Source organism: Pseudonaja textilis, chromosome 2 (assembly GCF_049901715.1).
Source record: "Pseudonaja textilis isolate UNSWEBS1 chromosome 2, rPseTex1.2, whole genome shotgun sequence".
Lineage (NCBI taxonomy): Eukaryota > Metazoa > Chordata > Lepidosauria > Squamata > Elapidae > Pseudonaja > Pseudonaja textilis.
Window position 1 is genome coordinate 190,353,351 of NC_141991.1, and position 24,283 is coordinate 190,377,633.

The window sequence follows — 24,283 nt, forward strand, 5'->3', positions numbered from 1 at the left end:
TTTAATATCAACCACGTAATTTTTCTTGATTGCTGTATTTATTTACTGTATTGCATTTTTAACGGGTCTAAACATTGCTTAGCTAGGTTCTTTTCGGAGTTTCATTGTCAAGGCTGTGCATTTTCCTGCAGAAACAAAGTGACGGCTTATATTTTTCTACAGAAAAGAGTTTAATGCCTTTCTGACCTCATAGAAAAAGTGCCACAGCAATAATATCTAAATTTGTGTCTGTGCATCACATCAGTTAGAGCTGTGAGATCAATGTCAGGGTGCGCTGATGTGAGACATTTTCATTACATAAATGATGTGCCTCTTGTACCTTTCTCTGATGTGCCTCTTCTACCTTTCTCTTTCTCTGATTTCAAACAGAGGCAAAGAATTGCTGTTTTGATAGAGTGCTCTGAAGCAAATATACCCCCTACCTCCAGTCTGGTATTACTCTGCCCTCTGTTTGAATGTGGTATTGGGAAAACATAAATAGTTTATATTCAATTTTTTAAAATGTATTTGAATATTTTTAGTCTGTCTTTTCATTGCTAAGAGATGTTTCATGGGCCAGCAGCACCCTTCACAATACAGTCAATGTAATATCTGCCAATCTCTATATCTATAAAAAGTGAAATACCACTCATGCATCATCACAAAATCTCAAGAACCATAAAGCCTACAAACTTGAAATTTGGCACATATGTTCCTCTTGGCTTCTAGGTGCTCACTAAGAAAGAATTTTTCAAAATTACCATCACAGGATTAGTATTTCATATATTATTATTAACAAGCTCTGATGGTAAGGAGTTCTACTCCCACTCCCCACCTGAAAAGAAATCTGTTCCAAATGCAAAACACACGCAGAGGAGAGGAGTTTCAGTTTCAGTTTTAGTTTCACAGCAGCAACCAGCTTTAGTACAGAACACTTAAGCTAAGCCACGCCCAGGCTCTTTGCTCTCTCCTGCTTGCTCGTACAGCAAATACTGCTTCAGTTTCGAAACAGCCCTTAACTCTCTCACGCACTGACAGGACGCTAGCCAGATGAATACCATTGGATGCTGGTAGACAGTGGCACAATCTCCCCCACTTATTTTCCTCCCCCAAAACTAAGCCTGATTACATAGTTCCATAGCGAAGCACGGATATAGAACTAGTAAAATATAATTTAAAAGAGTGGTGGAGAAACTTCAGAAGTTTCTCCAAGCCCTGGGCCACAGCATACTACCGGGCTGTGGCCTATTCGGAATTGGGCTGCGCGAGTTCAACCACTGAAGTAAGGCATTGAGGCGGGCAGGAAAAATTAAGTAAATATATACGCATGAGACATTCTGATTCTAACGCATCATAGCTGACTCAGGAAACGTGAATGTAGGTAGCTCTTCAACTAATAAAAAAATGATTAATGTAGAATTTGTTAGAGTAAATGAGACTAATTAAAGTATGAAGTTATTAGCTATCCAGAATCATTAGGAGTCAGGCGGCATGTAAATACTTCCATCCATATATAAATAAATGTGTAGTATAGTCTAATTTAGTTCCCTTGCTGGAACTGAGAGTGACGAATGCTGCCCAAATGCTGTCCACCTTAGCATAAGTCCTGTTTATTATTATTAATATGTAACAACTATATAGAGTTGTTTTATTATTTTACCACTTTTGCTAAGTAAATTCTTAAAATATTTTTTAAAAATTATATGCTTCCAACCTTGCTTTTTGATTTTAGGTTAGGGGTTTATTTAATGGAATGAATTGCTTTGAAAAGCGTTTGCAAGATCTACCTGTGTTAAGTTAATAAACCTACAGCATATGTTCTTGCTTCTTTTTCACACCTACATTAATGCTTCTGCTAAGAAATAAAGTAGCAAGAATAACTGTTGAATTCCCTCAGAAAAAATAAATTACAATTCTGTGTAAGTTTTCCAAATTAATCATACTAAGAGCTTGTGATTTCAAGACTTGTTATTCACTTTTTGTACTATAATTAATAAAAATGTTGCAAAGAAATATGTTATGATTTTGATGCCATGTTTTATTTTCAATGAAGAAAACCTTAGCATTGTTTTAGTTAAGAGATCTTGATGATTGGCAATGTCATATATAGTATTTATAAATATTTGATAGCATTGATTGGCAGGAAGGTTTTTATACTTTCTGAATCTGCTGATAAGATTTGGAATATAAATAAAGCTTTATATAGTGGCATGTTCATCCCCATCCATTTTTCTGTTTCAAGGTGGTCCTAGATGTTGGATGCGGATCAGGTATTCTTTCATTTTTCGCTGTGCAGGCTGGTGCAAGAAAAGTTTATGCTGTTGAAGCTAGCTCGGTGGCCAAATATGCCGAGGTGAGTATGTTAGATTTGATGAGCTACTGCATTTGTTTGCTTTGCTGTGTGTGCAGAAAACAAAGTACTTGTCGCTGAAATAACGGTGTGCAAATAATTTAGGTCCATTTTATTTTGGTGTTTCATCAGGATCGTGTCTTGAAGAGCATAATTCACTCTGGAGGTACATGTTAAATGAAAACTTTTTGATTATTTCAGTGAAACTTGTTCCCACTTAAACAACCACAAACATTTAGAGATCTGTGTGAAAGTAGATGGTAGAGGCAGACTGTTAAGTTTGAGCAATGAGAGGCTGAACCAGAGCATGAGTGCAACAGTACTTTATTTTACAAATAAAGGGCTGACCGTGCTGCCAAGCCTGGAACTGGCTCACAGCAATCAGCAGCCAGTTGGACCCCGCAGCCTGCTTTTATAGCTGGCTGCTGGGAGAACTGACCAATGGGAATGGGGGAATAACGCCCACACAAAGTGAGTGGACCTGAGTGAGAACTCCTTGAGTCCTCAGGACATAACACCCCTTCCCCCAGATGCGAACACGCATAGTCCTTGAGGTAGATGGGGGTTTGTGTTGGCGCCGGAGCGGCGCAACTCGGGAACATTGTCTGACTGTTCGGTATCAGTCTGTGACGGTTGAGCTGGCATAGTGTCGCCAACACTCTCTGGACTGGCATCCTCGGAAACCACCGGGTTGGTTTCTGGAGTCAAACTCTCGTGGGTTGGATCCGGTTGATCAACTCTCTGGGCGCTGTTGTCCGAGTTTGGGCTGACCGGAACGACCGCTGGCGCAGACTGGTCACTGGGTGCGGTGTGGCTGGGTGGCGGATGGGACGGTTCCCCGACTGGAGACTCTGGATTCTTGTTTGCGAGGTTGCTGAGGCGCCTTCTGAGTTGGTCTATGTGTCTCCTCCAGACGCGACCATCCTCTAGCCTGACTCTATATGATCTCGGCCCGGTGACGGCGATGACCTCGCCCGAATCCAAAGTGGGTCCCCAGCGAAATTCCTTGCGAATATCGGCTCCTGTAACATAAAATGTCTAACCCCGAAGTGGAAGCGAGGGAGAGTCAGGCAGTATTGTGGGTGCAGTCTATCTAATACAGTCCTCAGGCGCCGGCCCATCAGAAGTTCCGCTGGGGACTTATTGGTGACTGCACAGGGGTTGAGTGCTGGCTCATCAGGAACCGTGAGAGTTTGTGGTGCCAGTCATCTCTGCCAAACCTAGCGAGGGCCTCTTTGGTGGTCCTGACGGCCCTTTCAGCCAACCCATTACTCGCAGGGTGAAATGGGGCTGTGAAAATGTGGCGAATGCCTAGGTTGGCTGCAAAACGGCTGAATTCTACTGATGCAAACTGTGGGCCATTATCGGAGACCAAGGAGTCGGGTAGTCCATGGGTAACGAACAGGCGCGTTAACACGTTGGTGATTGCTAGTGTGGTGGTCGTGGATAGCTGCGCCACGTCTATCCACTTGGAATAAGCGCCCACGACCACTAGGAACATCTTTCCATGCATGGGGCCGGCCAGATCGATATGGATTCTAGGCCAAGGGCGCTGGGCTCTCCCATCTGGTAGGGTGGCGATGGGGGGAGCAGGACGGGATTCCTGGCAAATGCTGCAGGAACTTACCCAATTGACAATGTCCTCGTCTGACCCGGCCACCACACGTAGCTGCGTGCCAACGCCCTTCATTCTCACAATGCCGGGTGTCCTCGTGCACGCTTCCAGGACTCGGGACGCAGCGAGGTCGGGATGACCACTCGAGTGCCCCACAGTAGACAACCCTGCAAACTGGACAGCTCCTGCATGCGAGTCTTAAAGGGTGCGAATTTGTTATCAACATTGCCTCCCGGCCACCCTCCTCACCCAGTCGAGCACCTGGGCGAGCGTTTGGTCTGCCTTGGTTTTGGCGGCGATGTCAAGGGCGGTGATGGGCAGGTCCAACTGGGTGATTTCAAAAATGGCATTGACAGGAGCTGGGTCTTCAGCCGGAGCGGGTAAGGGGCAGCGACTGAGTGCGTCAGCGTGGGATAGAGTTTTGCCCGGGCGGTGGATAAGTTTGTATGAGTAGGCCGCTAGGAAAAGCGTCCACCTTGTCATCCGAGGGGAGAGGACTTGAGGTGTCTGTTTGTCGCCGGCCAGTAGGCCCAGGAGGGGCTTATGGTCGGTGACCAGTTCAAGAAGTGGCCAAAAGGAATTCGTGAAACTTTTCACGGCTGCAACAGCTGCTAGGGCTTCCTTGTCTATTTGGCTGTAATTTCGCTCCGTGGCCGAGAGCGTCCTGGAGAAAAAGGCGATGGGGGCCTCGGCGCCATTGGCGAGTCGGTGACTAAGGACCGCCCCAATTCCAAAAGGGGATGCGTCTGCTGCCAGTACTAAAGGAAGGTTGGGGTCGAATTGGATGAGCACTGCCTCTGACGTAAGTAGTGATTTGACAGCGTTAAACGCCTGGTCTTCTTTGTGCCCCCAGTGCCACGGTGACTTTTTGTCTAGTAATCTGTGTAGGGTTCGGCTACTGAGGCTTTATGGGGCAAAAAGGATGCATAAAAGTTTAGGAGTCCCAAGAAAGCTTGTAGCTCCGTTTTGGAGGTCGGTGTGGGAGCTTCGTGGATCGCCCTGACCTTGGACTCCAGGGGTGAATGCCAGAGGCGTCAATTTTATAACCCAGAAAGTCCACCTGTCTAGTGGCAATGGCGCATTTTTCTTTTTAACTTGAGGCCATGCTGTCTGAACCTCTCTAACACTGCTCGCACTCTCTGGAAGAGTTGGGGTCTGTCCCTGGCCGAGACCAAGATGTCGTCGGAAGTAGGGTACTACACCAGGGAGGCCCTGTAAAATCCGCTCCATGAGGGATTGAAAAATACCGGGGCAACACTTACGCCAAATTGGAGACGCTTGCATCGGAAGGCACCCCTGTGAGTGACGATGGTCTGAAGTTCCGCTGTTTGGTTATCAACAGGGAACTGTTGATATGCTTGAGACATGTCCAATTTAGCAAAAATACTGCCCGGTTGAATGTGTGCAATAAGTGCTGAATGACGGGCACGGGGTAGCGCTAACTTGTAAATATTTATTGATTGTTGTCTTGTAGTCGAGCAAATTCTCAGGCTACCATCTTTTTTTGAGGGTGTGACAATGGGCGTCTCCCACTTGGCGAAATCTGTTGGCTCAATGACCCCTTGTTTTAGTAGTTTATCCAATTCAGCGTCTAGTTTTGGTCGAATAGCAAATGGAACTCTACGTGGTTTTAATCTGATTGGGACTGCCTGGGGGTCAACGGTGAATGAGATGGGGTTCCATTATAACACCCCAGCTCCTCGCTGAACACATCTGCGTAGTCAGCGAATAAGGAGTCAGTGTCTGAGGTTGAGACAGCATGGACTCCTGTTAACCCTAGGCCGAGGTGGGGAAACCAATCGAGCCCCAATAAGGTGGGTAGATTGCTGTTAACTACCACTAGAGGTAGGTGGCCTTTAAAAGCTCTAAAACTGACAAAGAACTTGCCTCTGCCGATCACGGGAATGGCCTTCCCTGGTAGTCCTTCTTCAGACCGAACTGGCATCTCTGAAGCCGGGTAGTAGATAGGCTGGGGTGGAGTCTCTTGAGGGTGTTCCACGAGATTATTGAGAGCGCTGACCCTGTGTCAACCTCCATGTGGCACGGTTTACCTTCTAGGAAACGAGAGAGAAATTTTACTAACAGAGTGGCAAGTACGCCTGGCAAGGTGGTGCGTGCGACAGTTTAATACTTGCCTCTGTGGTCCCGAGTGCGAGGACGGGGTCTTTGTGCAGCGCTTTGGGGGCTTGGCAGACTCTCGCAATGTGCCCCTCTTATGGCAGTTGTTGCAAAGCGGCTCCTTTAAACTTGCAGGTGGCCCTTTGATGTGATCCCCCACAGGCTAGGCACAGGGTGATGTGCTTGGGTGGACCGGTGTATTCTTGTTTGGCCCCTACCTGCGACCGTCTGTCATTGGTGAGGCGATGGACATCGTTCTCATCGTTGTGGCCTTCCTCCGCTTCCACCTCTTCGGAATGGACTGGGAACGCTGCTAGCTTGGCGCTTGGGCCCTGAATTTCGGTGGCTGAGTTCGTTGCTAGCTCGCTGCTAGGGCCTCCTCTACCGCTTGCGCGAGGTTGAGGTCTTTTTTAGCTAGCAGTCGCCTCTGTAGGTTGAGATCCTTGACCCCACAAACCAATTGATCGAGGAGCATGTCCTCCAGGTATGTTCCAAACCCGCAGTGCAGGGCTGCTGTTCTGAGGGCGGCCATATATTGGTTGATGGTCTCCTTACTTGATTGCTTCCTCATTCGGAACGTGAACCTCCTGGCGATTTGTGAAGGCCTGGGAGCGTAGTGGTTTGTGAGGATCTCAAGCAACTCGGACCACGGAACGTTTTAATTCTCTCGGCGCCACGAGTGCTGCAGCGGTATCAGAAGCGGTGGCTCCGCAGTAGATTAGGAAATAGGATTTTTTCCGATGCTCTCCGCATCCGACAGGCCGACCGCATCGATGTAATGATTGAAACGGTTCTTATACGATTCCCACTTCTCTTCGTCTGGTTTAAACGCCGGGAATACTGGATTGGAACTCATGGTGCTGGAACGGCTGGGCTACCTGCGGGAGAAATCTCTCTGGGACTACGACGCTCGTGAGTTACTAGTGATATCAGCTCTGGAGAGGTTTTTGCTACCCTCTCTTTCTCTCTCTCTGGGTTACCACGTTGGCTGCTAGCCGTTGGAGGTGTCTTGATTCGCGCCAAAAAAAAAAAAAAAAAGTGGGCGTTAGTGACTCTCTACAGCGCTGTGCTGTGATTCCTACTGGCTCGAAATTCAAATGACACCCGTTTGAATTTCGCGCCAAATGCAGAGCGGCTGCGGCTCGCAGCGCTTCACTTTCCCGTAGCGAGGCTAACAAGCGGCTACAGACGCTTCTAACTATTTGACTCAGACCGCTTTCTCTGGCTGCGGATCTGCGTTTGCTCTTTTTGATCGCTCGTTTCGCTAGCTGACCGCTCTCTCTGGCTGCGGATCAGCGTTTCTTGTTGCCAGCCGATCGCTCTCTCTGGGCTGTAGATCGGTGGCTAGTGACTCAGCGGTTGCAAGGTGCTTCTGGTAGCCATCCCATCCTCGTCGCCAGTGTTAAGTTTGAGCAATGAGAGGCTGAACCAGAGCATGAGTGCAACAGTACTTTATTTTACAAATAAAGGGCTGACCGTGCTTGCCAAGCCTGGAACTGGCTCACAGCAATCAGCAGCCAGTTGGACCCCGCAGCCTGCTTTTATAGCTGGCTGCTGGGGAGAACTGACCAATGGGAATGGGGGAATAACGCCCACACAAAGTGAGTGGACCTGAGTGAGAACTCCTTGAGTCCTCAGGACATAACACAGACTTAAGGGGAATCACTATCCCTGCTAACAACTACAGTGCATCTTTGCAATAGCAATAGCATTTAGACTTATATACCGCTTTACAGTGCTTTTTACAGCCCTGTCTAAGCAGTTTACAGAGTCAATATATTGCCCCCAATAATGTGGGTCCCCATTTTACTGACCTTGGAAAGATGGAAGGCTGAGTGAACCTTGAGCCTGGTGAGATTGAACTGCCAAATTGCAGTCAGCTGGCATTCAGCAGAAGTAGCCTGCAGAATAGAGTAGAATAGAATAGAATTCTTTATTGGCCAAGTGTGATTGGACACACAAGGAATTTGTCTTGTACAAATGCTCTCAGTATACATAAAAGAAAAGATACATTCATCAAGAGTCAAGAATCATAAGGTACAACGCTTAATAATAGTCATAGGGTACAACAAGCAATCAAAGTACTGCACTGTAACCACTGCGTCACCGAGGCTCATTAATAGCTGACTAATATTCGAGAAATAGGCCCATTCAGTATAATGCAAATGAGGCTGGAATGATTTCATAGATAAATTAATAACAAGGAATAAGAATTGAATGTACTACTGAAATTTAAAGTGAAGTAAGGCCTTTTGATTAGAACTGTCTTTATTGGCTATCATTCAGTGATTTTTTTTTCCTATATTGAAATACACTAAAACCTTTGGTCATTGAAACTCATCTCCTGTAAAAGGACTTAAACTAATTAGCAGCTTCTCTTATTCTTGAATGGATCCATAGTCAACCAAGAATATTGGGCATGTTTCAGGGAAAAACAAGCAGGGCTTATTTCCTGGAATTTCTCCCATTTCACTTCAAACACTGTACAGTGACAGCATGTGGAATTATGCAAGTTATGCTGATCTTGTTTGCAGTCTGGCCGGGATGGTTGGAATTGGATTAACATCACGGGTCTAACTACACGATTCAGAAAGGCTAATGAATTCAGTGGATATCGCTTCCTCCCTCTCACTTTCCCTTATTCCAGAGAAGTAGCTGTGTAATTTATGCAAAATAATTTCTAAAGCTGCTTAGCCTAATTCAAATGTAACATAACTTGGATTATAATTAAGATGTTGTGATCATTTCAGTAGTATAGTAAGCATATCACAAGCAAAATATTCATTTTGAATATGTGTGTGTGTGTGTGTGTGTAATGAATGGCCAAGCCCACTACCCTATTGTGATGACCGGGAAGCAGCACACACATAATAAATTTCCAAATGTAAATAGATTTCCTTTAATGCTTCCAACTTGGCCTCACTGTCAATTGTTCGCAGTTGGAGATTCAACTCTTTCCAAAATAGTCTCCAAAAGAAAGAAATACAGTCCAAACTCAAAGAACAGATAACGGAGAAATAAAAAACCAAAACAAACCGCACTGAAGGAATTTCCACGACAGACCAGGATAATTAATTACAAACTTCAAGAAGATAACAAGGCACAGTCTGTTGGAAGAACGCCAACCAAGATAAAGCTCAGCCAGAAATAAAACACGCTTTACTTCTAGCAACACTGTGTTTTAAACGCCCCTCCTATATAATATTCTTCCCAGCTGCAGCCAATGAGGGAGATCATTTCCGCTTCCGAAAGCCGCATTGTTCCCTTCTCCGTTCCTCCCTGCGTGCCTTAGGATGAAGAGGGGATGGGCTTGGTTCTTCCTCTGACTGCCCAGCCGGCCTCTGCCCTTCCCCCCTCCTCCACAACCTCTGGAGCCACACTTTCATTCCCTGTGGGCTGTTCCTCCTCTCCCTCGGAGTCAGTCTCCAACAGGGGCATGACACCTATTCACTTGCTGCATCCAACATAGGATTTACAGCCGCTTTCCAGAATGGAAAGATTTATCAAGCAGAAAAGTTAATACTCGCCTACAGATGAGCAATGGTTGGAAACATGTGGAGCGAAAGGAGACAAATCCAGACTCAGCCAGGTAAGACAAAAAGGAATTTCCTAAGCAACTTTTTTCTCAAGAGGAAAAAAAAATGATTGTTTTGAAATCCAAGCTTCTGAAAGAAAAAGAAAGAGAGAGAGAACTTTGTGAAAGAGAACACCAAAAAAATACAGCGGGGAAGCTGGCATAAGTGGACCTTCCCATCTTCACTGAGCATCAAAAGTAAAATTTGACATTGTCAGCCCTCCCTAGTAAACCAGACAGGAAAAACAATGAATGAAGACAAATACATGTATCCCAGGATAATGTTGCAGGATCCAATCGGGGTTGGTTCTGGTGATCGATCCAGATTGGATCCTGCAGGAAAAAGAATGAGCATTTTTACTTTATTGTAAGGTTACATCAAACAGATTCTTGGCGAGTTGAATGTACGAACTTCTTGCTACCACATTGAACCCTCTGATCAATTAGGATGACAGCTTTACCCACAGCACACATGTCAAATGTATACTGCTACTGCAGTCTTCATTGAGCAACTGGCTTGTTTATCAACCATTCGTAGTTATGATGGTGATGAGAAAGTAACTTTGCAATCAGTCCTCACATTTATAACCTTTGTAGGTCTGTAAAGCAAAGCTGAAGTAAGATTGTAAGAACAGTTATAGTTACACTGCTCTCCTTAACAACCAAATTGTTATTCCCAGTTGTGGTTACTAAATGCCTTTACTAGACTTATGATAGGAGACACAATATAATTTTTTTTCTTTTTTTTCAATCTTGCTTTTCTTTGATTTGTCAGTACAGATTGTAGGATTCCCTATATGTCCCACATGCTGAACTTAAGAGGTAAATGTCTCCTAGAGCACTATTCTAAGGAGAAAACTGGTGGCCGCTGTAAAATTACCAAGCATCCGTTCCAAAGCAGGAAAGGCAGGCCAGGAGAGTAGGGAGTCTCTGGGAGAAGAAACTAGACAGCCCCCATCTTTCACTCTATGGCTTCAGCCAATAGCACTACGCCAGACCACTGCAAATAATTAGCTTACCTCGTTTACCTATCTGGTTTTCAGATCTTTCTTGCACGACTTTGTTCTTGAATTACAGTTTGAAGAAACATTCTTTACTTCATCTCAAATAAATGCTGCCAAATGGTCCATTAAAAAAAAAAGTATTAATGCAGCTTTTCCCAGTCTGTTACCTTTTTATGGTATGGGACTACATATCTATTTCACAGAGCCTAAATTATATGGATATATTACAGCATGCCTTGTGATAAAGAGGCCAGAGAAAGCTGGATGTTAGGATTAAAGCTGTACTTTTAAATTTGATATCAAAATAAATCCCATCGAACCTGCTTAGGTTCTATTTATGGAGTTAACTGAATTACTGTATAATTTCAATACTGTGCCTCCAGGTTTAACCGGGAGCATGTTCTACAGAAATAACGAGGTGTTTTTAAATAGCTGTGTCCAGAATTTGGATTTAAATTACTTTTCCAAAGTCTGAGAAATAATGTGATGTTAAGATGGAGGAATTTTATGGAGGGCACTTGTACAAACAGAGCATGGGAGCAACCAGCATAAGGAAAATGTTTTTTACAGTACATGGGACAGGTCAACTACTGATGGGATCATTAGAAATGAAGAATTAGTCCTTGAGGAATACAGAGGCATTTGGCACACGAGGCTGGTGAAAGGGAGGCCTTTCTGGGAGTTTTGGCAGCAGAGCTCCTTTTGAACAGAGGCCCAAAGAGAAGCTCTCACTCTCCCAGATGCTTGTTGCATGTGCCTCCAGGCAAGGTTTTTTATTTAATGAACCAAATCAAGTTTTTTTTCTATTTAAAGAATCATGTTTTGCAAAAGGCTCTTAAATCTGTACTGTTCCAAGAAATTTCCTATTTCTTTAATACGTCTGTGTTCCTCTTCAAGATTTGTCCTAAGTGGGGTTAATATTATTATTAAAATGGCAAACAAAAACATTGATATTAAACATTAAAACCCAGTGTTTTAATTCACTTTTAATTAAAGCATTTTAAACTATTTGAAAGGCCAAGAAAATCGATGATGTTTCTGGCTGATGCTGAAAAGCTGAAGAATAGCCACAGATCATGCCTATCTGGATAAACTTTGGACTCTTGCTAGGAAAAGCCTGTTAGAGTTTTTTGTAACTTTCCTTTCAACAAACAATATGGATGCTTTTAAAAAGCCTTTTGAGGATGACCTCCATAGATGTAGAGAATGGTACAAAAATGTTTTTTTTTTTTTGATAACTGTGTTCTACATTGAGTAGGCAGCCTTCTTCAACTTAGCTTCATCCATAAGTTTTGGATCTGGCAACTTCAAAAATTTGCAGCAGTCACCCCATGTTTGGGGAACATTAATGGATAGCAAGCACTAGGAACTGAAGTTAAATAAACAATGAATCTATTTTAATATTGGTAAAATAATGTCCCCAGTAATTAGAACTGTCATGCAACATCTGCAGACCTTCATATAGCACATAACAGTGTACATAGAAAGTACCAGAACATGAATTATAAAATTGCCTTTGCCCAGAGGAAGGGATAGCAGGTTAACCACATTTATATTACAATTACAATTGTAATATAAATGTGGTTAACCCGCTATCCTTTCCTCTGGGCAGAGAAGGGGAAAGGTGAGTGGAAAAAGGTCCTCTTCAGTATTGATGGTTTCAGTGATAAAGTAGATTTGTAAAGGTAAAGGTTCCCCTGCACATACGTGCTAGTCGTTCCAGACTCTAGGGGGCGGTGCTCATCTCCGTTTCAAAGCCGAAGAGCCAGCGCTGTCTGAAGATGTCTCTGTGGTCATGTGGCTGGCTTGACTATACGCTGAAGGCCCACAGAACGCTGTTACCTTCTCACCAAATGTGGTCTCTATTTTTCTACCTGCATTTTTACATGCTTTAGAACTGCTAGGTTGGCAGAAGCTGGGACAAGTAACGGGTGCTCACTCCATTATGCGGCGCTAGGGATTCGAACTGCCAAACTGCTGACCTTTGTGATCAAGAAGCTCACGTCTTAGCCACTGAGCCACCGCAACCCTACAAAGTAGATTTAAGAGCACATAATTTATGCATTTTATATCCTGTTTGGGAATTCAGCCCTGAATAGCAAGTAAAGAAATAGGAATACAAGTTTTATTCACAGTACACCTATTTTGATTGCACCTACTAGTTCTGTACAAAGAATTAGCTTTATGAGCTCTCCTCTATCCCCTCTGCTTGCAACCTTTAAAGGCCAACTGGTTGTAAATGTAAGCCGGTTGCCAGCAACCCAAAAGTAAGATCATATGTCCAAGGGGCACCAGACCAATGATCATTAAATGGCTAGCTGTAAATCAAAGACCATCTTTATTGTTACATATAGTCTGCCTTGCTTTGTTGTCTAATCTCTTAACTTCTGAACATGAATGGCTTATTGAAGGATTAATGAATCCCTAGAAAGCTTTTACTACAATACAATCTTATTCCCCCAGCCCCCGTTTTCAGACTCATGAACAAAAATTGACAATCTAACCTCTTTTGTTCTAATCAGAGTTTGCACTCTAATCAGAGTTTGCAGAGTTTTTGAAACTCAAGGATTAGACTCTTTAGTCTCCCTAGCTTTAAATTTCAGCTACTCTGTGATGTGAACCTGCTTTGAAATACCATCATTGTCAAATTTTGAAATGTCTGCTGCTTTTTCTTGTCTTCCAAGTTCCAACATTGCTGTCCGCTACAGATTTTGCAATAGCTCATGTGTGTGTCTTGTACTGCATTTTGAGCTTTGGAATTTGCGAACAAATCTGACTTCTCTGCGTTACAAACCATAGGCCATTTCTGCAGCCCAGCATGACAGGAACATGATGTAGAGGTGACATACTGTATGTCACACTGGAGGAATCGTGATTAGACATTACAAAAGATCAGTCAGATGTTGTCTTTATCAGCTGTCTTGTACACAAGGCTTTGGGATGAATTGCTTTACCTTTGAAGTCTGATGCATGTTTTGAAAAATCAGCACCAAAGATTGATAGCCGAGCTTTTTAATATGGGATTGCCTTTGAAGACCACCTGCAAGTGTCAGCAGGTCCAGAATGTTTTGGCACATGTAATGATGGGTGCCTTTAGGTTTCCCAAGTAACACTCTGTGGCAGAAGCCGGATTCTCATTTCCTTTGGGGTGCAATTCAAGGTTCTGGTTATCACCTTTAAAGCTATATGATTCGGGGACAGGTTACCTGCAGAACCACCTTTCTCTAAGGACACCTATCTGTCCTATCAGGTTAGATAGGTGGCACACTCTCCTAGTTCCTTCCCTTAAACATTGCAACTTTATGGGACCTAGGAAGCATAGATTCTCCACGGCAGCTCCTGGCCTATGGAGCATTCTTCCCCCCCTGAAGTTCAGCAGATCTCTAGCCTTCTGAAAAGCACTGAAGACTTGGCTTCAACTCCAAGTGCTGGGATAGGATGAGATGACTGTATGTCAGAAGCTTGATTGGACACCAGGTTTTTGTTTTTAATGGTTATGTTTTTAATAATTTTTATATGGTTTTGTGTTGCTTTAATTCTTACTGGGAGCTGTCCAGAGTTTGCTATAAAGCAGGTGTTCGTATAGATGTTTTAAATAAATACATAACTCTGCCGACTGATAATTCAGTTTGACCTCACATATTGCTGCCCTACTAAATTAATGTGAAAAGAATTACAAAACAAAATGGAGTCAGCTCAGAGTTTGGGGCATCACGAATTCACAATAAGATTAAGATCTATAGAACTATGAACATGTGTCAGTTAAAATTTCTGACTTTGGAGAATAGCTGGGGTGTTAAAAATTGTAAGACTTGTGCATTCTGGATATTAGGCTATTTTTATTTTCTTAAGTAGAAACAGAGATTTTTATTTATTTAATAACTTGATCTATTATAGGAAAAAAAAATCTGCCACACTTTATAAAAGCCTGAAACTAATCTAATGTCTTGCTTTGCACTATTCTGCTCACTTTAACTCTGAGGTTATTTTTTAAATTATGTTTTCAACCAATTAGACTATTTTAAGATTAGTTTCTTTAAATTTGGATTTGAACAGGTGTGTGTGTGTGTGTGTGTGTTTTAATTCAAAGCAATCTTTTAATCTTTTCTTTAATGAATTTTATGGACATGCATGCTTTTAAACCATTCATTCCAATGTTCTTGTCTTCACTTATAAAACCAGAAATGTGGTTTGAATTTAAGACAAGAAATTTATTTCTAAATGATATAGCTGTAGCCTGGGATTGAGAAGTGAAAAAGAATGCTGAAAGATATGCATAATGGGAATATTTTAGGGCTTCTTCATATGTTGCCATCTTAGAAAAAGAAGGGCTTTCTCTATTTAAATGTCCTCCTAATGCCCCCAGGACTTCAGTCCTGTTCGGGAATTGTCCCGATGTCTTTTCACAACATGATCTTAAAAACCAGACAGACTGCTACTTAATGGACTGTGAGAAATCATCAGGATAGTACAATTTAGTAGGGATATACAGAGAGCCAAAAAACATGTAGCTTGCAATTTGCCAAACACAGTCTTTTCCCTTTCTGTTCCAGAGATTAAAGCAGGAATAGGTACAGTAATTTAATATTACTGCAAGGAGATACCTGAATTCACTGTATTAGTGAGATCACTGATTCATCTGTTCTACTCAACTTTTGGTCTGCTTTAATTCCTTGTAATTGCATTTTAATCATGCTCTATAACCCACCTTAATCCAAAATAGTAGTTTAGGGTTTGCCTCAAATTATAGAGAGCATTTTTCAATGTGCTGATAATGGCTGTATTTTGAAAAGATTTGGAAAGCTGAAACAGAAAAGAGGAATTGGGGAACATCACCACTAAGTTCTTGGTATTTACTGTTGCTAGTATCTGTATTACAATATTGTGCAGAATATCATTAAATCATCTTTAGAAATTATATAGTACTCTTTTTGCAGGGATGATTCATTTCATGTGGATTCATAAACATATTATCACAGCAACTATATATTACTTGTTTGTTGGGTTAATGTATAGCATTTCTGAGAAGCTAAGAGCCATGGTTGTAAAGGTTTGGATAAAATTATCTACTTTCACCCTTTAGAGTTATAATTAATAAAATATGCAGATAACTTTATTAGGATCTATTGAATAAACTGTCTTTTCATTTTTAATCCTAACTGCCATATTCATGGTTCATTAACTTGTTGCACGAAATGCTTTCAATATAAAACTTTGGCAGTAAAATAATTTCTTATTACAATACAGCTTCTGAGAACTACTTAGGAAAGAGATAAAATATTTCCATAAATTTACACTGCAGCAACAGAAGGCAAGAATTTTTTTAATATAATAGCTTAGTTTTCTTCCAACTACTGTGATTAGATAAAGGAAAGAGATTCAGGATTTATAACTGAATCATATTGGCATTCTGCAGATTTATTAAAAAGATGGAACATGAAGGTTAATAGACACAAATAAAAATAAAGCCGAGGTGATTATATCTTTCATTCAGTGAAAACTTATTCCTATTTATATTGTATATGAGATTGTGTTGCCTTCTCCTATGTTATTTATATTGTATATTAATTGTTTTAATGTTTAAGATTTATTTTAATTGTTCATTTTATTATACGCTGCCCAGAATCATGTCAATAAGATGGGTAGCTACATAAAATTGATAATAAGTATCTTAATTAATTTAACTTCGATTCCAATTTACTTAACAAACTGAGTGTATAGTACGGAATGCCAAAACACGATGAATTATTTATATCATTTTTTGGAAAAACAAATTCCATAAAAAAGATAAGTGAAGACAGCTGGGTAGAATTCCATTAATCCATCAAATGGATATTTTATTAACTTATCTCTGAATCAACACAGCTAATACATATATTTATTTCTACTACTTCATTACTTTACAGATTTTAGTCCAGAGTAACAATGTGGCTGATAAGATCAGTGTTCTCTCAGGAAAAATTGAGGAAATCACCCTACCTGAAAGTGTAGATGTTATAGTTTCTGAGCCAATGGGTTATATGCTATTCAATGAAAGGATGCTGGAAAGTTACCTTCATTCCAAAAAATGGCTGAAGTCCAATGGTGAGTCTATATGTTTGCAGATTCTGAGGATTTGCATCTCACAGGCAGAAGCATGTTTACGAAATATAGCCACTAGTAAGAGAGATCGCTTGTTTCCTTTTGGCACACTTTCGGTATTACATATTAATGGCTTCTTTTCCTCAAAGTTATCTTCATGCAGCCAATAGATTAAATGATTCTATCTTACCCAGTAGCCTTGTCCCCAGTTTTAGGTCCAGATCCCAAGATACCTTGGTTCCCAGACTAGGTTAAAATCTTAACGCAAGTCAACAAAGGAGATCTACCAATCTCTTTCTGCCCTGGTAGCACCAAAATATAGATCAGCAGGAAGTAGAGGAAAAAATGATTTAAAATTCTATTTAAAACTTGTGTAATACAGGCAAGCTTTATCAATAAAGCACCATTTTAGAGAATACGTGGATTCCTTCCTCCCTAAGAGTTGCTTTTATATTGTAATATTATTAAACTGAAACAACTTCCTCTGAATAAAACTGAGTTCAGTGATTTGCTTCAGACTAAAGAGCTTTAGAATTTTAGTGTATAATCAATACCTTTTTGAAAGTAGCATTAAAATACTTTGCCCATCAAGCTACAAAAATGAATCAATTGTCTTCCTAGCTAACAGTCCTTAATTTAAAATATGTGCTGTCTTTTAAATGTCCTATCTCTCCTCCACGTGCTAGTTCTCTATATTGTTAAGCTATTAAACAATTTACCTATTAAAATGCTTTCATCTAGTCATTCCCAAATGTTGAGTTAAGCTTTTATTTAAGTGAAGGATGACTAATAGGCAATATAAATGTATAATGTCATAATTCAGTGGTACGTTGCATTGAAAGGCCATAAGATTTGTAAAATGCTTTGTGGTCATTTGATATTCCTTAATATTCTACTTTTTAATACTGACAATCTCTGACATTATCTATAATAAATTCCTGATAAAGTTGCTGGTAGATTAGTAATAATTATTTATTATAAGTTATATTTTGAATCTTTCCAATAGTGGTGGGTGAACTGGAATACATGCTTGCTTTTAATTTAAGGATTTTATTTAAATATCTAATTGTTAATATGTTAAAAATTTGAATGCTGTATTAGTTTGTGGCAGTAAGTTAGCATTATCATCTTAAGTGTTCTCTTGTTGTCAATAGATTTACTAAAATGTTACTAAGAATTAAAGCAAAATTTAATATCTATTGTTAATTTACAAAAAAAATGTATGGAATGGATAGTAAATAATGCCTCTTGGATATTTCCACTAAATTTTTAAGGACTACATAGAAGGTTTGAACTTTGCTACTGTATATTATCTTTTGTTCACCAGGAATGATGTTTCCAACATTTAGTGACATTCATTTGGCTCCTTTTTCCGATGAACAACTCTACATGGAACACTACTCCAGAGCCAATTTTTGGTAATAATTGTTTCACTTTTTTCACACAAAAAAGTGTTTTGCTTAGCAATTTAATTGGAATTTTCAAATGAAATGGCTTCTTGAAACCATAAGCAGCTAAAGTAACTGCAAAATACTTACTTTTTGGTCTGCAATTGATTCTTAGGGCTATTGTTGTATTTATTTATATATCCCTACAAACTTGTTTTAGAGACTGTGAGAAGTTACAGTCATATTATTTGAACTCTAATTACAATATCATGCAATGACTTAGTAAACTGATGCCTGGGTCACATTGCTACTCTCTATTTGATGCCTTCTTAGTTACAGGCAATAAATTCTTAGGAAAGCATTGTATGTTGTGAGAGTATCACTTGCAAACAAACTGATAGTAATAACATAACATAATATGGTGCTCAAAGCAAAGAGCTAGAGGGTAATAAGGATAGCATTTAGTGGCAGTATTAAGTCAAGGTTAATATATTATTGATTGAGTCAAAGTACAAAAATCAAACAAATAAAAAGTATGAGAAAAAGCGAGAACAGGCCATGGTAATAATGCTACTAAAATAGTAATATTGTGTCAGCCATAAATCAAGAACAAGTAAGATAATTTATAATCTATAATTTGTAGAATTTATAATCTAATCACATGCTTTGGAAATGAGCAGTAGGCACTCATGCATGCTGTTTGTGCAAATGGAGCTGCGCACGCTCACTTGCGCGAACCCTCCATTCCCCCTTGCTGATCTGCAAAGTGGGAAACATTGGGGCATTCTGGTTTAACCCATTGTTTTTCAGTCTTGGCAAATTTGAAAGGCGTAGAGTTGGATTCCCCCAACTCGCCTACCAGTATGGCCAGAGTTGAAATCCACACATTTTAAAGTTGCCAAGTTTGAAAGACAGGGGTTAACCTCATGTGATGAAATGAGGTGTAATTAACAAAATCTTATGCCTTTTAATAACCTTTGTTAGTTGCTGGCTGCTCTTTCATAGGGCATCTAGCTTGGGCTAAATACAGAATCTTGGAAACTGTCAGAAGAATTTTCCACCCTCAGTTGTAATGAGTTAATTAAGATGGACTACTTTTGATTTAAAGTGTTTCTTTACAGATTTCTGTCCACCTGGTTAAGTAGCTGTTTATTAGATAGGCTGTTCACCAACTTGTCTGCTTGATTGCTTATGTCTGTTTTCTCCCCCATTTCTTTCTGTCAATTTCTTTCCCATTTTAATCACTATATACCGTATTTCCCCATGTATAAGCACCCCCTTTGTATAAGCCACCCCCCCAATTTTTGGACTGTGAAGTTTTGAAAAAAATATTTTATTAGAGAAACAAGTTATGAAGAAAGAAAATTTACAAAGAAACAAAATTCGACGTCTAGATCTACAACTTCGGTCATGATGCCGAAAGCGGTGCGGGCGACGCTAGCAATCTACGCATCGGAACGAGAGTAGGAACGAAGCATTCAGGCCGATGCCTAGCGTATGCATTTCTATCGCGTACTCGCACTCGTAATCGTATCATCACGTACAATTTTTACAAAAAAGTATAGCATACTGCTGGAAAACCAGTTTATTCCTACTTTATTATTTTATGCATTTTTCACGTATAAAAAGTGTACCTGCTTTGTATATGCCACCCCCCTACTTTTTGGGCTTGAAAATTTTGAAAAAAAGGGGTGGCTTATACATGGGGAAATACGGTAAGTTGCTTTTGCAAAACATTCTTTATTCTGAAGACAATATCCTACATGCTTCTGCATTTAAGGAAAATGTCAGTGGATATTTATAGCTCCTATAACCTAGAAATATTTACTTTGTTCAGAAGTCAACTTTACTGAGAATAACTCATTCATTTCATACAGTTTTGCATGTTTCAGAATATTGTGATACAGTTTAGAGTTTACATCTGCAAGCAAACAACCAAGCTCAGAGAGCACCAAGAATGCTATGTATTACAGATCGCCACAAGAGAACGCAGAGCATGACACCTGGAAAGAATGTATCATAGGTTATAAAATCCAGAACCCTGTAAGTTTTATCAGTGTACCAGTTTAATATAATGGAGAAGGTGCTGATCTAGAAGCCAGGGGGCTGTGAACAGTAGGCCTTCATTAGGCATGAAAACCACCTGGATCACTAACTCAAGACATTGATCAGTGCTGTTGACCTACAGTGGCTTTGCCTGAAATGGCAGTAACTAATCTTGAGACCCTCTACCCTCATAACATGCCCTTTTATGAGATACTGTTCAAAGAGGGTTTACAAAAACAAAAATTTGTTTATGGTCGAGATGACCCTCTGTACTTCATGAAGATGGTTCTGGAATGTAAGAACTCCTTAGGCAGTATATGCAGTTACCATGTGGGCCATCTGAATGTAGTATGCTTAGGACCATGGACTTGAAGAACAGCAGCCAACTGAGTCCACACAGCTGAGCATTATGAAATGTTATTATGGATTCCAGCTGAGGGAAAGGAGGAAGGCATTTTGCAGAATCCTCCACAATGTTCTTCTTGAATTTACAAGGTCAAGACAGGCTGTATCAATGCATCCATGTGAACCTACTCTGGAATACAGATCTTTCTTTTGTGTTTCTTGCTTTCCTTCATTGAAAAGCAAACATTCCCCTCTTCGCTATTAGTACTGTGAATTATCACAAGTTTCCATGTGATTGTATATTATTGCTAAGTGACTAGTCTTGCAGCAAGTTTTAAAATGATATAGTCCTTTGATAACACAACAATATGAACACAATATTTTTTTTCTCTGTTCTGCTTTCGAAATCTTGCTGTTTCAATGGAAATGAATGTCTGCATACAAAGCCAATCATATACAATTACACACAATATTTATAGAAAGAACTACCGAAACACCTGCAAGATAATTTATTCCAAACTGGGAATCTCAACAAGACTTTCTAAATTCTCCTTAATTATTTGGTGTTCTTTTTATTAATACACAGACAGATGTCTGCAGTGCATTTTAAGATGGATTTTGTTAGGCACTTGTTTACTTCAGGAGTCATTTAACAGCTCATTAAAAAGATGTAATTAAGGACCCCATGATAATTCATGATGCGTAGAGAAAATTATTTATAGCATCTTCTCTTTGCACTTCCTTTTAAGTTGTCTCTCTCCTACTGCTTCCACAAATGTACTTATAATAATTATGCACTTCCATTTGCAAACATAAATTTAAATTTATCACAGATGTACACAGACAAGTGTATGCAATTTAATTTATTTGTGCATGTACACACACATATGCCTATTCATTACATTGTACTTACAATGTACAAGATGTAACTTCTGATGTAGACTCTTACAAATATAATTAAATAGTTAAATATAAATGTAAAAAACTAAACTAAAAATTGCAAAATAATAAAATAGGTAACAGTCCCATGGTTACACTCTATGAAGGAAAATAAAAATGGTAATTATCTGGAATTGTAAGAATACAGTAATGAGCTTGCCAAACAGATATCCCAGTTTAGAGAGTATATTTTACAGTTTGAGATACATAGGCTTGGTGACAAAATGGGAAATTAAGAACAGGGTTATGGAATGGAGATATGTACTTGGGGAAAATATATAGGCACTTCCCTCTTACCATTTGAGTTCAGATCTAGGACAGACATGGTCACAATCCCACCCCAACCAATTGTATGACACTACCACTGCGGATTGCAATTACAATATGCCTATATGCCATGGCCTCTTTTTTTAAATTTACCTTGAAGGGAGAAATGCCATTTCAGCAAACGCAGCTTGAAAAATGTCAGTGTATTACAACATTGCCTTGTATTTCCAGTTACCAGCTGTTCTCACTATGCTCAGTCAGAAGTCTGAAAAAGGAATTGGCTGTCAGTTCTTGGATTTCTACATAGTACTTGGAAATAGAGAGACATGACCATACTCATGGTGTCATTATGCCTAAATTGATCTGCCAACAGTCTGAATCAATCTTGAATACATTTTAAAATATTTGGGAAGGATTAAGAGATGGAAGGCTGATCATCTGGAGTATCTCTTGTAATTTCTGAGGATGAGTAGAGAGCAATATACCTTCCACTGTATTTTTGCAATGGTAGCAGTTCTTTACTCTGAGACCCACTCAGGTTGTATTGTACACACAGTGAAACATTTGTTTTACAAATATTTTGGCTAATCTAGAAAACTAAACAAGGGTTGTCTTTGATTAACATTTACATATGAGATCACGTGGGAAATCCAGGTTTTTAAGATGCATTACATTGGGAATTTCAGAATACATTCTGGAAGAAAGTAATGTCAAACTGTTTCCCTATTTTTGGTAAGAAAGTGGTACTATCACCCCAAATGCAATTTGAAGATTTTAACTTTATCTATTAGGATCCCTCTAAAGTCTCTGGCTAAAATATATAAATATAAAAGCTTAACTTTAATATTATCATCTGGTCCTTCAAAATTGGCTGCAAATATTCTTTTGGAATGTTTTAACCACTTTATTTATAGTTCTATAAGTAGAAAGAGAACTATAAATATAGAACTGTATAGTTCTCTTGTAAAAGTAAATGTGTTGTGGCCTTTCTATTTTTTTAAGATAGTAAACACAAACTAGTTCGATTGGCTGCTTTGTTTTCCTGCCTAGATGTAATTTTTATGTCGGAGACAACTTGCACATCTTATGCGCTGTGCTTCCTATGTTACCTGTTACCTGACTAGTTTGATTTACTTAATGCGTTGTTAAAGTATCTCCAAAAACAGTATGGTTACTCTGACTCTGCAATACTAAGTTGATCTTTATTTTTATCTTAAGCATGGTTTCTTACAGAAGAACTAACTGCACTTAAATTACTTTCCATTTAACTGTGCAATGCTAAGCGTGTGATTCAAAATTATTTATACAGCAGTAATTCACGTTGTGTTGAGAAGTATACTTTTGGCAGACATTAATTTGTTTGAATGAATGTGTACTTCTTTCTCTCATAGTAACATGTCATTTTTCCAATGAAAATTGTTTTCTGCTTGTTACTTTCTAAAATTGTTGAGTATGTGATGTTGATTTGATGAGGTTTTGGAACTTTTGAATATTGGATTTTGCTGCACTCAACCCTGGAAACTACTTCTGCATAAATACCAGTACTTGTAGCTGTGCTTTTCATGGTAATAAAGTTTGGCATCTGAGAATGACATATGTTTGCTGATATAAAGTATCAATCAAGATAAATAAAGTCTCTGTTGATTACAACGTATCAATAAAGATACTAAACTCAGTGAAGCAAAAATTTGAAAAAGAAGAGGTAGGTCCTCAAATTGACAACATAAATATGCTGAGCCATAGTTGAAGAAGTTTTTAATTCACCTTGCCTAATTTGGTATCCTCCAGATGTGTGTTATTCATTATTCTCATCATATCCTGCAGACAAGCAAATTGGAAAAGGCTGTTCGAATTAATATGCCATTATCACATTGCAATATTCTCCACTTACACCACCTAGATCCAGGTTCTTTTGAATTCTGGATAAATATAGGCACAGCTGTTGAGATTCATATATTTCTTATTTATTAAATGTTCCACTTGTCCAAAAGGATATCTGTGCTAGCTTTTGTAGTTTTATCTTTGCGTAAGGCACTCCTCAAAACTATGGCTCTGGGTATCCATTTAATCTTTTTTTTCTAAATTTTTTTTGTCCATATAGAAAGTCAACAACATGGCCACAAATAAAGACTTTTCTTTGCTTTTGCTTATCATATACCTTAATTCTATAAATTGAAATAAGAGGCACATTCATTCTTTTGTTAACTAAATTAAAAGGCCTGAGATAGTAGAATGCTGTATTATAGATATCTAGTTTCAAATCAGTGTGCTATTTAATTATACAATATATAGAGTTCTAGTCGTGAAAATAACGCATATTGGATAGCAAAGATCAGAGTGGCATCAGTCACAAATCTATAATTACTTCTTTTGGCCTCAGACCAGGATTAAAAATCCTGTGAAGCAATTCTTTGTGTGAGCCCAAGACTTCAGCATCAACGCTATCACCACAAATATTTTTTTAATTGAGATCCATGTGGAGCACAACTTTTGTTCAAAAATTGAACATTTCCATTATGTCCAGGTGCTTGCTGTCTTTGACTGATAAGTCTGCTATAATCTTTTTGGCCCATTCCT

General features: G+C 39.6%; 1 protein-coding gene across 2 annotated transcripts in view; it reads left to right on the forward strand.

Moving 5' to 3' along the window:
• The window catches only part of LOC113438409 (histone-arginine methyltransferase CARM1-like), a 58,925-nt gene that overhangs the window by 26,617 nt on the left and 8,025 nt on the right, over nucleotides 1–24,283 (forward strand). For both annotated transcript variants that reach the window (XM_026703750.2, XM_026703751.2), the window contains exons 5-7: nucleotides 2,222–2,332; nucleotides 16,547–16,724; nucleotides 18,049–18,139. In XM_026703750.2, coding sequence (XP_026559535.1) covers nucleotides 2,222–2,332; nucleotides 16,547–16,724; nucleotides 18,049–18,139 — 380 coding nt within the window. The remainder of the gene's footprint in view (nucleotides 1–2,221; nucleotides 2,333–16,546; nucleotides 16,725–18,048; nucleotides 18,140–24,283) is intronic.